The sequence below is a fragment of the Erinaceus europaeus genome, chromosome 14, assembly GCF_950295315.1.
Source record: "Erinaceus europaeus chromosome 14, mEriEur2.1, whole genome shotgun sequence".
NCBI classification, from domain to species: Eukaryota; Metazoa; Chordata; class Mammalia; order Eulipotyphla; family Erinaceidae; genus Erinaceus; species Erinaceus europaeus.
In genome coordinates this window covers 46,222,610-46,236,430 of record NC_080175.1, presented here as the reverse complement: position 1 = coordinate 46,236,430, position 13,821 = coordinate 46,222,610, and the positions used below count along the sequence as shown (strand labels likewise).

General features: G+C 46.9%; 1 protein-coding gene across 1 annotated transcript in view; it reads left to right on the top strand.

The window, feature by feature from the left end:
• The window catches only part of RNF213 (ring finger protein 213), a 143,431-nt gene extending 132,838 nt beyond the window's left edge, over positions 1 to 10,593 (top strand). The window contains exons 60-68 of the mRNA XM_016194823.2: positions 890 to 1,022; positions 1,368 to 1,451; positions 1,801 to 1,981; positions 3,047 to 3,248; positions 4,367 to 4,444; positions 5,280 to 5,474; positions 6,603 to 6,692; positions 6,780 to 6,955; positions 8,715 to 10,593. Of these exons, the coding sequence (XP_016050309.2) occupies positions 890 to 1,022; positions 1,368 to 1,451; positions 1,801 to 1,981; positions 3,047 to 3,248; positions 4,367 to 4,444; positions 5,280 to 5,474; positions 6,603 to 6,692; positions 6,780 to 6,955; positions 8,715 to 8,868 (1,293 nt within the window). The 3' untranslated portion in view covers positions 8,869 to 10,593. The remainder of the gene's footprint in view (positions 1 to 889; positions 1,023 to 1,367; positions 1,452 to 1,800; positions 1,982 to 3,046; positions 3,249 to 4,366; positions 4,445 to 5,279; positions 5,475 to 6,602; positions 6,693 to 6,779; positions 6,956 to 8,714) is intronic.
• The last annotated feature ends 3,228 nt before the right edge of the window (positions 10,594 to 13,821 follow it).

Genomic DNA, 13,821 nt, shown 5'->3' with positions numbered 1-13,821 from the left:
CCCAGTGGTGCTGACATGGAAATGCTCCAATTAAAATACCTGAGAATTGGAGTCGGGTGGTAGCGCAGCAGGTTAACCAAATGTGGCACAAAGACCGGACTAAGGATCCCAGTTCGAGCCCCTGGCTCCCCACCTGCAGGGGAGTTGCTTCACCCCCTCTCTGTCTTCCCCTCCTCTTTCCATTTCTCTCTGTCCTATCCAACAACGACAAGAACAATAATAACTACAACAATAAAAAAAAATACCTGAGAGTGGTCCCCACCAGTGGGAGGGAGAAAGGTTCTCAAGTAGTGAAGCAGTGCTATAGGTATCTCTCCATCTGCCTGTCTGTCTCCCTCTCCCTTCCTATTTCTGTCTCTCCTTTCTATCATAAAGAGAGAAAAAAGAAGAAATGATCACCAGGAAAGGTAGAATTGTGCAGGTACTGAGCCTCAGAAATAATCCTGGTGGAGATAAATAAATCCAATTTCAGAAGTAGTCAAACTGTCCAGGTAGTTGGAAGCAGCGACAAATGAAATACATTGACAAGCTGGGATTAGCAAGGGTCTGTGACAAATGGAACAGTCAGAGGAGCACTCTCCCCAGCCACTCACAGGCAGATGTTTGACATAAAGCTGATATGCAGGCCATGTGAGCAGGGGTTGGGCCAGCCACTCCTCTCTGCCCAGATGGGGAACAATGACTGGCATGTCTTAGGTGGGTGCTTGCTGGAGGGATGGCTAGCCTACCCCACACTGTCAAGCACTGTGCTGGCTAATGTAAATGCCAGTTTACCCTGGCTGGATGACAAACACAAGTCCTAATTCTGCAGCTCCAGCAGAGTCTACTCCTCCAGGAGCATCTTCTGGGTTGATTCTGAGTTGACACAGGGTGGTCCTCTCTCCTCCAGGAGTCAGAGCTGCGGCTGGTGAAGTTCTTGCCTGAGATCTTGGCTCTGCAGAGGAGCCTTGTGAAACGCTTCCAGAACATCTCCAAAGCTGAGTATGACTCCATCAGAGGATTTATTAACAGCCACCAGTCAGGTATGAATCTGCTCCAGTAAGAGAGTAGGACTGCACGTGCTTGATCATTTGGTGGGATTACATGCACTTGGAGTCGGGATGGGGTGGTGGTGGAGGGGGGGTTCAGCACTAAGAATGATGAGCTCTTATTAGTCTTAACCCCACACCCACATTCAAGGTCCAGCTGCCTCTCTCTCTCTAGCTCCACACACTCAGCCATGAGCCTCACTAGAGGTTCTAAAATGTGGGTGGGACATGTAAAAGTGCTTTGCTGGCTTCCCGCAAAGAGCACGTGACAAAGCTGGCATGACCCAGCTTAGCGTGTGGTGCTGCCACAGGGGTCTTATGAAGTGTTCTGTTTGACAGAGGGGCAGAAGCAGCACATCCACCGCAGTATCACCATCTTTCTCTCAACGTGGAACAAGCTGCGGAGATCGCTGGCAACCAACGGTGAGTGTTGCCCTACTCTCAGACTCTAAATATGGAGCCAGAGCCTTTCTCACCCAGCCCTGCTCTGCTGCCCCTGGCACCTTGGCTACTGCCCCATCTCTGACACTCTGGTACACCAGGAATAATGAGTAATACTTCAGGAAAGGCAAATTGTAAGACCTCTTCAATATACACTTGCAGAAGCAAAGGGGACATGAGGACTCCTAATGTAGGTCCACACAGGAGAGAGGTTGAGGCAGGATCTTCTGTGTCACCCCCTTCTCCCAAGGGGATGGACTCTTAGGCTCTGACATGTGCCAGAGGCAGAGAGGTGAATGCCTCTGCTTAGGAAGTATCCTATCATTTGCAGGTGAGATCAAACTGCCTGAAGAGTACTGCAGTGCCGACTTTGATCTGGACAGTGACTTTGAGCTCATCCTGCCACGGCGCCAGGGCCTGGGCCTCTGCTCTACTGCCCTGGTCAGCTACCTGATCAGCCTGCACAACGGGATTGTTCGCACAGTGGAGACACTGTCCCAGGAAAACAGCAGGTGAGCATGTGAGCTTGCAGGAGGTAAATGGTGGGCCCAGAGAGTCATCAGTGAGGGGTGAAGCTGGGCCCCCGACCCCCAGATCAGACAGTGCCAGGCTCCAGTGCCTTTCCTACAGCAAACTTCAGCCAGGCCTTCTGGCATCTAAAGAGCTGTGTATCAGGGCCACGGGTGGGAGAGCTGGTGGCACAGCCTGTAGAGCGCACATTACCATGCATGATGACCCACATTCAAGCCCCCATCTGCACCTGTAATGAGAGGCTCTACAAACAGTGAATCAGTGTGGCAGGTGTCTCTCCTCCTCTCTCCCCATTTATGTCTCTATAAAAATAAACAAAGGGGGGAGGGGGAGGGGCAGGTGGCAGCGTAGCAGGTTAAGTGCACATGGCACAAAACGCAAGGACCGGCATAAGGATTCCAGTTAGAGCCCCCGGCTCCCTACCTGCAGGGAAGTCACTTCACAAGTGGTGAAGCAGGTCTGCAGGTCTGTCTTATCTTTCTCTCGGCTCTCTGTCTTATCCTCCTCCCTCCATTTCTTTCTGTCCTATCCAACAACAATAACAGCAACGATAAACAACAAGGGCAATAAAAGGGAAAAAATAGCTTCCAGGAGCAGCGGATTCATAGTGCAGGCACCGAGCCCCAGCAATAACCATGGAGGCAATTAAAATAAAATAAAATAAAATAAATCGGGAGGTGGTGCACCCAGTTTAACATACACATTACCATGCACAAGGATCTGAGTTCAAGCTCCCAGTTCCCACCTGCAGGGGGAGGCTTCACGAGCAGTAAAGTAGATCTGCAGGTGTCTCTCTGTCTCTCATCTTCTATACCTCCCTCTAATCTCTCAATTTCTCTTTGTTCTATCAAATGGGAAAAACATTGCCACCAGGAGTGGTGGAATAATGCAGGCACCAAGCCTCAGTGATAAGCCTGGTAGCAGAGAGAGATTATTTTCATTTGCTACTACTGAGAGGCAACCCATGGGAACTGGCTTCATCCAACCTGGAGTCTTGGGCCTACACACTTCACCATGGCATTCAGTGCCACATCTCTGTCCCTCAGCTATTCTGTGGATGCCTCTGAGGTCACGGACCTGCACGTTGTCAGCTATGAAGTAGAGCGCGACCTGATGCCCCTGATTCTCTCCAACTGCCAGTACCAAGTACAGCAGGGGGGGGAGACCTTGCAGGAATTTGACCTGGAGAAGATCCAGCGCCAGCTCACCAGCCGTTTCTTCCAGGGCAAGCCCACCCTCAAGCTCAAGGTCAGGTGCTGGAGGGCACGCCTGGCTCTCCAGAGAGGTTTTGACCATAGTGGCTTGGGGAGGGGTGTGGGGGCGTCTCAGTCAGACCCAGGTGCTCATGCATTAGGATCTCACAGCACTGCACTTCAGCTTTAAATCCCAGTAGGCTTCCGATTTCTCAGTGGAGTAAGCGGCTCCCCCTTGTGGTTACTACTGGCCTTGTGACACCACACACTGTCCCCTGTCCCACCTGAGCCCTGTGAACCCCACAGAAGACCCATGCCCCCAAGGCACATGTACCGCTACAATTCTGTGCCTTTACCTGTACTAGACTTTTTCCCCCAGACCAAATCACTATCACTATCTTGTGCTCCTTATTCCTTCTGCTCCATCTGAGCAGCCCTTGTTCTCAGCTAGTGCCCTAGAAATTGAGTTACGTTAAGAATGGGGTGTCCTCACCTGTAGTGGTCTCCAGACCCCAGTGTCTCTACTCAGCTGCCATGGCAGTCTGGGCTGCTTATTTAGTGACTGTTTGAGTTAACACAGAACTCAGGCAGCAACAGTGATGCACATAACAGCAGGATGCTTCCAGAAGGTAGACCTCCTCCACGGTGCACTAATGCCCAGAGTGACTTTTTAATTTTGCTTTTTATTTTTTTATTATTTATTTTAATGAGAGAAAGAGGTTAAGAGAGAAAGACATAGAAATAGAGTGGGAGAGGGAGAGAATGTGCCCCTAGGAGGCTAGTCCCAGGCTCCCCATGCTTTGTTTCCTTGTTTCCCTTCTGACTTTATGTTCCTTACTGGAGGCCAGCTTGGTTCTATCCACCAATTCCCTGCCTCATCTGAGAAACAATGGTCTTTCAGAGCCCAGGAGCACTGGACATTGCTTACTGGTCATCCAATCTAGCTCTGCTGGATTCTTTCTCCACCAGGGCTCTGCTGAGCTCTGGCTGATGGTGGTACTAGGGATTGAACCTGAAGCCTCAGAGCCTTAGGCAGGAATGTCTTCTGAATAGACAGCTACTAGCCTGTCTCCCCAGCCTGAGGCTGACTCTGTGTGTGTGTGTGTGTGTGAGAGAGAGAGAGAGAGAGAGAGAGAATCAGACTGAGACTGACTGACTTCTTTCTCTGTTTAGGGACTACCTACTCTGGTATACAGACAGGACCGGAACTATGAGCAGCTCTTTACAGAAATCAAGAACAAAATGCCACAGGTGAGTGGGAGAGCCCATCACTGGCCATGTCAGAGCACGAGCCACTGCCCTTAGCCAAGGCGCACACCAGGAATCATGTGTTCTTTCCAGGGACGAACAGGACATGGCATCAGCACAGGCTCTGTTGTTGAGAATGGAGACAGGCCTCTGTGTCATTGGCTTCTTAGACATGACATGACATGCCCTGTACACTTGTGCACAAGGCCCATAGAATTTCTTGGTTCCTTTGTGTGCACTCTGTGGTCTGTGTTGTGGTGTGTGTGTGTGTGTGTGTGTGTGTGTGTGTGTGTGTGTGTGTGTGTTGTGAATGTGCTGTGGCTGTGTTAACAGATGGTTCAGTGCTCAGTAAGATTTTTTTTTTTTTTTGTCTCCGGGCTTATTACTGGGGCTCGGTGCCGCACTACAATTCCACTGTTCCTGGAGGCTATTTTTTCCCTTTTGTTGCCCTTGTCATTTATCACTATTGTTATTATTATTGCTGTCATTGTTGTTGGATAGAACAGAGAGAAATCGAGGGAGGAGGGGAGAGAAAGATAAGACACCTGCAGACTTGCTTCACTGCTTGTGAAGTGAGCCCCCTGCTGGTGGTGAGCTGGGGGCTCGGACTGGGATCCTTACACCAGTCCTTTTGTTTTGAGCTGTGTGTTCTTAACCCGCTACGCTACCACCTGGCCCCCGCTCAGTGAGTTCTTATCTGTCTCTGTGAAGAACTAGGGTTCTGCTGACTCTAAGGAAGCACTGAGTGCTGGCTCTTTGTGTCTCAGAGCTGGCCCTCTCTCTGCCTCTCCCGGTGATGGCAATGAGACAGAGTCCAGCTCCTTTGCCCCTCCCCCAGACCCCTCTCCCCAGCACAGCCATCAGCACCATTGCTGGGCAGCTGCAGTCCTACAGCGATGCCTGTGAGGCCCTGTCACTCATAGAGGTCACGCTGGGCTTCCTGAGCACGGCCGGTGGGGAGCCAGACATGCACCTGACTGAGTATGTACAGAACATGCTGCGGATGGCAGACCAGACGTCAGTGGTACTCGAGGTGAGTCTGGCACAGGGATCCTCTTTCACAGACCTCAGCACCAGCCCTGCTGTTATCACACTGCTCAGAGCAGCCCCTGAAAGGAGGGAAGAAATGAGAACTCCATTCCACCAGACAGTCCTGGAAACAGGGCATGCTCAGAGGGTCAGGATGGAAGCCAGAAGCTAAGAATCTAGCAGAGTAGGGCTGGACAGTAGTGCACCTGGCTGAGTGCACACATTACAGTAAACAAGGATCTGGGTTCAAGTTCCAGATCCCCACCTACAAGGGGAAAGTTTCAAAACTGGTGGAGCAGGACTACAGGTGTCTCTCTCTCTCTCTCTCCCTCTCAATCTCTTTCTGTCCTTTGTTTTTTATTATTATTAGTGGATAGTAAAAGAGAAATTGAGTGGTCCAGGAGATGGCACAGTGGATAAAGCACTGGACTCTCAAGCATGAGGTCCCGAGTTCAATCCCTGTCAGCACATGTATCAGAGTGATGTCTGGTTCTTTCTCTCTCTCCTCTTATCTTTCTCATAAATAAATTAATTCTTTTTTTTTAAAAGAGAAATTGAGAGGGGAAGAGTCAGGGAGATACCTGCAGCTCTACTTTACCACTCATGAAGCTTTCCCTCTTCAGGTGGGGACCAGCGGCTTGAACCCCAGTCCTAGTGCACTAGTGTGTGTGTGTGTGTGTGTGTGTGTGTGTGTGTGTGTGTGTGTGTGTGTGTGTATGGTGTGCATGCACTCCACATGCACACTTAACCAGCTGCACCACCACCTGGCCCCTATCTCTCTGTCCTATCAAACAGGAAAAAAGGAAAGAAAAAAAAAATGAAAGGGTGGAAGAGAGAGAAAGAAATGACCACAAAGAGTCGTGGATTGAGTGGTGGGTTCCTCATGCAGGCACTAAGCCCTAGCAATAGCCCTGGTGGAGAAAGAATCCAGCAGAGCCAAACTGGATGACCAGTCAGCAATGTCCAGTGCTCCTGGGCTCTGAAAGACCATTATTTCTCAGATGAGGCAGGGAATTAGTGAATGGAACTGAGCTGGCTTCCAGTAAGGAGCATAAAGTCAGAAGGGAAACAAGGAAACAAGGCCTGGGGAGCCTGGGACTAGCCTCCTAGGGGCACATTCTCTCCTCTCCAGGCCCTGAGGAGGTGTCAGCTAAAGCACATCATCGCCCTCTGGCAACTCCTCTCTGCTCACAAGTCTGAACAGCAGCTGCGCCTGAAAAAAGTAAGTCTAGACCCTTCTTACCAGCAGCCTGCAGGTGTGCACTGCCGCAAGCGAGCCTCACCATTCCATCTTATCCCCTACCACTAGGAGCCCTTTGGGGACATCAGACCCAGCTACAAAGTGGAGCTTAGCCCAGAGAACGCTGAACTCCTCGGTGCTTTCCTGAGTCAGACCAGCCTGGACACCTTCCTCCTCGAGCTCCATGAGCTGATGGTTCTGAGACTGAAGAACACCCAGGCCGAAGACTACAATCCTGAGTGGAGGTATACATACCTCCACTTTGGGCTAGGAAGCTGGTGTGGCCAGGCAAGGAGGTGCTCATAGCTCCGCTGGGGTCATGAGAGGCCGAGAGACCAGTCCTTAACCTCAGGACAGATTTGGTTTCTAGGCAGCTCACTTGGACAGTGTGCTATTTTGCCATGAGTGACCCAGGTTCAAGCCAGGCCCCTACTGCATTTAAGCTTTGGTGCTGTGGTCTATCTAAAAAAAACAAACAAAAAATGGAATTGTTTTTGATCTTTCATCATTCCAAGGGCACTCGGGAGTGGTCTGGGGGGTGGTGATCTTGATTAGAGATTTGTCTTGTTTACTGTGTGAGAAAAGGCCAGAACACCACTCCACCCTTATCATCATCTACTTTGTTTTTGCCTTTTCTGTTTTGATTCTTTGCCAGGGATCAAACCCAGGGCCTCAGGTATACAAGACTCTACCATAAGGCAATTTGCCTGGCCAATGTTTTCAATAACTTTGTTTCATATCTTCTCATTATAACAAGTAGACTTGTCAAAATGTATTTTAAATATGAAAGAAAAATGACACCAGTGTGTAGTGTATGGGCATAGCCAATACTGTTACCCAATTTCATATTTTTACCCATCAAAGGTCAAATGATGCCACTTCATTTTCATTTGTATTTTAATTTTTTTAATATTTTACTACCATGTTTTGAACATTTTCCCATCTTAGGATAGAGGCATACTGCTTTGTATTTCATTACTATTTTTCTATTAGTGAGACTGAGATCTTTTTTCTATCCATCTGTACATTTTCCTCTAAATTACCTCTTGATGTTTTAAATTATTTTTCTTTAGGGCTAATTGTCTTTCCCTTAATCTTAAAGCCTCAAGAGTAATCTTTTATTGTGCTCCAAATGCTCTTGTTCAGTCTTTAGTTTCATGAAACATCATCTGATAGTTTTCCTACTAAGCCTTTAGAGGGAAATCTGCCTATCAGGATCTTTGACAGCAAGACTGTAACATATTCTCCCGTGTTTTCTTCTGTCTTTTATAGGTTTATGGCACATGTTTGTTTTGTTAAGGAATTTCTTTTCCTCTGTGATATGAGATAGGAATTTAGCTTGACTATTTTTCTAATAGTCACTCTAGTTTTCTCTCAGTGTACACATTTCATAATTGGGATTTTCTTCCATAATTTGCCATGGCATATACCTATACATTTTGTACTCTGAGCTTAATCAAAATGTCTGTACTAACAATATGTCTTTCCTAGAGAAGCCATAATATTGAATTATCTAGAACATAAAATGAGATGTTTTGGCAGGCTTGCTCTGCATGAGGCCTTGGGTGTGGGTCCCAACACCACATGGAGCCCAAAGACAGCACCAAGGGGATCTCCACAGGTGGTGGAGTGGTCCTTTGGTGTCTCTCCCTCCTCTCCCTCTCAAAAAAATACACAATCATAAAAAAAATGAACGTGATACAGAACACACCCTTGCTTGGAATGGAGCAGCTTTGCTCTTATGTAGCAGATCACATTAGTGCTTAGCATGGTCTGACTGGGCCATTGCCAAGGTCAGCTCCCAGATCCGTTCTTTGGGAAGCAGTATGTCTGTGGACCCAGTCTCATAATTCAGTGGTTGCTGACTTTAAGCTAAACCTCTTCCCAGTGTGAAAGAGCTCCTGGGTTCATTGATGACTTGACAAGGTGAAAGCTGATGTGGCAGTCTCCTTGCCTTATATGACAGCTATTTTTAATGTTCCATCTTTTCCTTGTATTTTACAGCCTGAGAGAAACGCTAGTGGGTTACTTAGACACCAAAGAGACTGATGTTCTTCTGGATGTGGAGTCTCTGTTCCCAGAAGAGATACCACTTTCCAATTGTATCTCCGTGTGGAAAAAGGCTGCTGAACTGAAACAGGAACGACAAGTGAGATAGAATTGTTTCAGGGCTATCTCTACAGATGATGTGGGAGAGAAGGCTCTTGTCACCCATGGGACAGGCCTCTTTGTGAGCGTTGAGAAGGAACAGTGTTGGGAACAGCACAACTTCAAAATCAATCTGAACTGCCCCAGTTCACAGTTGAACACCAAGATGTTTCAGGAACATGTGTATGTCCTAGGACATTCTCTTCATTCTGACTGCTGTCCTTTGGGCAGTAGTCACTGTAAATTACAGGAACTTGGAAGTGAGCACCAACTTTTACATTCCAGGGGGGAGCAAGATTAGCTTCCCATTATGACCCCTTGAACAATGTATGTCTGTCCTCCCAGCCACCATATCCCTTCTTCCTCAGACTCCCAATATAGCAAAGGAGGCACACAGGTTGGTAGAGTTTTGCCTTCCTTCCTCTTCCTTCCTTTCTCATTCATTCTGCACTCAGAGGAGAATCTATCTTCCTTTTTTCCCCCATCCCATTGGATTCTAGTGCTGTGCAAAATTGTATAGGTCCTGAGGTGTGAAAATATGTCAGATTCCTTTTTGTCATCTCAAATACAAATCAATACAAATCAGGAAATTTTGTGAATGCCTTCAGATCAAACTTAACAGGACCACACCCAGGCCCATGTTATCATTCATAACACACTGCCAAATTTCAGAGGTAAAAGTAAAAGAAAAAAAAAAGCTCTTATTTTGATGAGCTCTGAACTTAAGCTCAGGAATACTGGGGGGTGTTGTCTCAGTATCCTCATCTATGAAATGAGAGGAATGGATAAATGGTCATTTCCTTCCAGTAGCAGGCTTTTGGAATTCTAAAAGTTTTTTAAATGCAGATGTGTATGAAAGGTCTGGTTCCGGCATCTATGTGGAATGTTTTTGACTGTCTAGCCCTATGCCAAATAAACATGGCTAAGATCTGGTCCTTTCTTTGGTTATCCACCAAGGCATAAAAACTACTCAGAATATTAATCCAGTGAGGTTTGGAAGAAGCCAACTAGCCCTAATCTTGTGCTGCCTTTCACATTTTTTTTTTCTAAGTTTACTTGATGGTTGATGCCCTGGACTCATCTCTTAAGGCAGACTAGCTTGGCAGCCATGACCACTGAGTCCACACTGTTTACAAGTCAGAACATGGCTTTCATATGCATTATAAGTGGGCTGACAACTCAAGTCAACTTGAAATTGAGCCCACGAGGTGAAAGCTACAAGAGTCTCAATATAAGATGCTTGGGGGTGGGGACAGGCAGTGCATACCATGTACAAAAACCCAGGTTTGAGCCCCTGCTCCCCTCCTGCAGGGGGCGCTGAATGCAGTGTCCTAATATTCAGTCATCTGTGCATCTATGCAAAGTCACTGCCCACCACCACCCAAATCCAGATCCTGGCAGCTCACTGAATGGATGGGGGTGGTGGTGCCCAGCTCTTCAACATGGACTGGGGGTACCATGGATACCTCAGAATTTGGGCAGAGCTGGCCTAGTTGTGGGCATTCCTCTGCTTCTCACCTTTTCCACTGAGGGTCTAGTGTTAATCTTTTGCTTTTAATTTAGAATTCTGCCCTACAAAGCTAATTTTGACTTACAGTAGTTCTTTGGTAAGCTAGGATCTCACAGCCTTAACTACCACTGTTTAGACAAAAATTCTCAGATTTGGTGCAGGCAAGTGCAAATGTTACTGTACTGGTCACACCCACTTAAATAAACTTGAATCGTGCTATTTAAAGACTCCTTTTCTTGGGGGACAGAGGTTGTTTATGGTACACAAGCATCAACTCAGCTTTGGGGAGTGGTTACCATCTGGGATAGAATATTCTCATGGACATGCCCAGAAAGTAGGAGGTTCCAGACAAGAAGTGCATGCTCTTGCTAGAAAGTGCTCTGGTTGAGAGGGTAAGCACTTCTGGGCAGAATGGCAGCTTGACAGCACTCCAGTCATTAGGCTTACAGAGGGGTGTCCTGGAATGACTTCACTGGAAAATAGCATGGCTCTGGCCAGCAGTAAGAGCTTGTCTGGAAGCAAGCACTACCCTCTCCAGAGAATGGCCAGTCTCTGTTGTGGAAGGTCACCCTCTTGAATTTAGTGTACAGGTTCAGGGGAGGATTTGTGGAGCAGTGAGGCAGGGGACACCCACCTAGGCCCCCAGACCTGCTTAATGAACACATTGGGGAGACAAATATGGTGGGTATATCACCCTCATGCCCAACAGCTGGGTTTCTATCAGTGGGTCACATTGTGGGGTGGTAAAAATTCCTTGGTGAGAGGAAATAAAGATGTAAGAGGGGAGTCAGGCAGTAGCACAGCGGGTAAATCGCAGGTGGCACAAAGCACAAGGACTGGCATAAGGGTCCCGGTTCCAACCCACAGCTCCCCACCTGCAGAGGAGTCACTTCACAGGCAGTGAAGCAGGTCTATAGGTGTCCATCTTTCTCTCCCCCTCTCTGTCTTCCCTTCCTCTCTGCATTTCTCTCTGTCCTATCCAACAACAACAACAACATCTACAACAATAAAACAAGGGCAACAAAAGGAAATAAATAAAAAAAATAAAAAGATGTTAAGAGATAAATGGTGGAGGCCAGGTGGTAGCACAGCAGATTAAGTAAACATGGTGCAAGGATTGGAGTAAGGATCCGAGTTCGAGTTCCCAGCTCCCTACCTAAAAGGGGGTCGCTTCATAAGCACTGAAGGTCTGCAGGTGTCTAACTTTCTCTCCCCCTCTGTCTTCCCTCCCCCTCTCGATTTCTCTCTGTCCTACCCAACAACAATAACAACAACAAAGGCAACAAAAAAATGGGGGAAAATATGGCCTCCAGGAGCAGTGGACTCAAGTGCAGGCACTAAGCCCTAGCAATAACCCTGGAGGGGAAATAAAAAAAGATAAATGGCAAATCTTCAGGAACTAACATTTAGCAGTGGTAAAATAACATTTGATAGGGGTCAGGTGATAGTGCAGTGGATTAAGTGTACATGGCACAAAGCACAAGGACTGGCCCAAGGATCCCGGTTCAAGCCCTCAGCTCCCCAACTAAGGGTTGTTGCTTCAAGAGCAGTGAAACAGGTCTGCAGGTGTCTTTCTCTCCCCCCTCTCTGTCTTCCCCTCCTCTCTCCATTTCTCTCTGTCTTATCCAACAACAATGGCATCAATAACAAAAATAACCACAACAATAATAAAACAAGGGCAACAAAAGGAGAAAAAATAGCCTCCGGGTGCAGGCACCAAAGCCCCAGCAGTAACCCTGGAGGCAAATAAAAAACAATACCACTTGAGAATGAAACTGCATGGGCAGAATCTTCACCAAAGAGGACATCCAAAGGACCAGCAGACATGTGAAAGAATGCTCAAAAAGTCACTGGTGGTCAGGGAAATGCCAGTAAAAACAGAGATACCACCATACACCTGTGAGAATGCCAAGCATTAAGAGAAGACTTGTTGGAGAGACCTGGGGCCAGGGAGGATCCCTTCTACACTGCTGGTAGGAATGTAAATTGATCCAACCCCTGTGGTAAGAAGCCTGGAGGCTCATTAGAACTGAACATAATCTATGACCCAGCAATTCTCCTGGGACTCTATCCAAAGGCAACAAATACATCCATCCAAAGAACCAATGCACACCTATGCTCATAACACAGTTTCTACCAACCCAAACTTGGAAGCAACCCAAATGCCCAATGATAGGTAAGTGTTTAAAAAGTTGTGTTGTGGGGGCCCAGCAGTGATACACCTGGTTGAATGCACACATTACCATGCACAAGGAACTAGGTTCAAGCTCTGGTCCCCCTCCCTCTGCAGGGGGAAAGCTTCATAAGCAGTGAGTGATGAAGTGCTGCAGGTGTCCCTCTCTCTCTCTCTCTCTCTAACTCCCTAATCCCTCATTTTCTTTGTCCCATCAGAAAGAAAAAGTTTTTCTTTTAATTTCTTTATTCGAGAATTTATGGTTTACAGTTAACAGTAAAATAAAATCAATACATACATGTACATGACATTTCTCAGTTTTCCACGTAACAATTCAAACCCCACTAGGTCCTCCTCTGTCTTCCAGGACCTGAACCCTCCTCCTCACCCGGGAGATTTTACTTTGGTGCAGTACACCAACTCCAGTCCAAGTTCTACTTTGTGTTTTCCCTTCTGTTCTTAATTTTCAACTTCTGTCTATGAGTGAGATCATCCTATATTCTTCCTTCTCTTCCTGGCTGATCTTGCTTAACATGATTTGTTCAAGGTCCATCTGTCACGAGAAATAGATGAACCCTATGTGGATATTTTAATCTGTGCCTGGTGGAGAAGTGCCTTTCGTCTCTGATATGAAGACATAAGGCCTAAGACTGCATTTCCTTTGTGTTTGCTCTTCTGGCAATTAAAACAGTGGCTATGGTTGCTACCCCTCCTCCCCTCCACATTCCTAAGCTAATGGGCACCAGACAACAGTTTAGAAGGGTAAAAGATAGGAATAGATAGGTAAAAGATAGACAACAGTTTAGAAGGGTAAAAGGGAGGAATCCAGCTGTCTCAGGACTGATACATACCAGGCACTAGTTCTTCCCTGTCTTTACCCATGCCAAGGCCACAGATAAAGAAGATGTATACCAATTATGTGAAAGATTGCCTTTGTCTGTTTCTACCTACTTTGTAATAATGAAACAAACCTGTTCTCTCAACCCCTTTGGGGAGGGGGACCTCAGTAAAAGTGTGTACTTTACAAAGGTGCACGGAAAACTTCCCGGAGTGATCTGGAGTCACCTATACACCAGTGTAATAAAACTCCTCTTTCACTAAGAAACAGCTCTAGTCTTGTGCTTTGGGATCATTTCTGTAACACAGCCAAGATGAGGTGAAGGTGAGTTCATTTTTATTTTAATTTATTTTAATTTTTTTATTTAAAAAAGGAGACATTAACAAAACCATAGGATAAGAGGGGTACAATTCCACACAATTCCCACCACCAGATCTCCGTA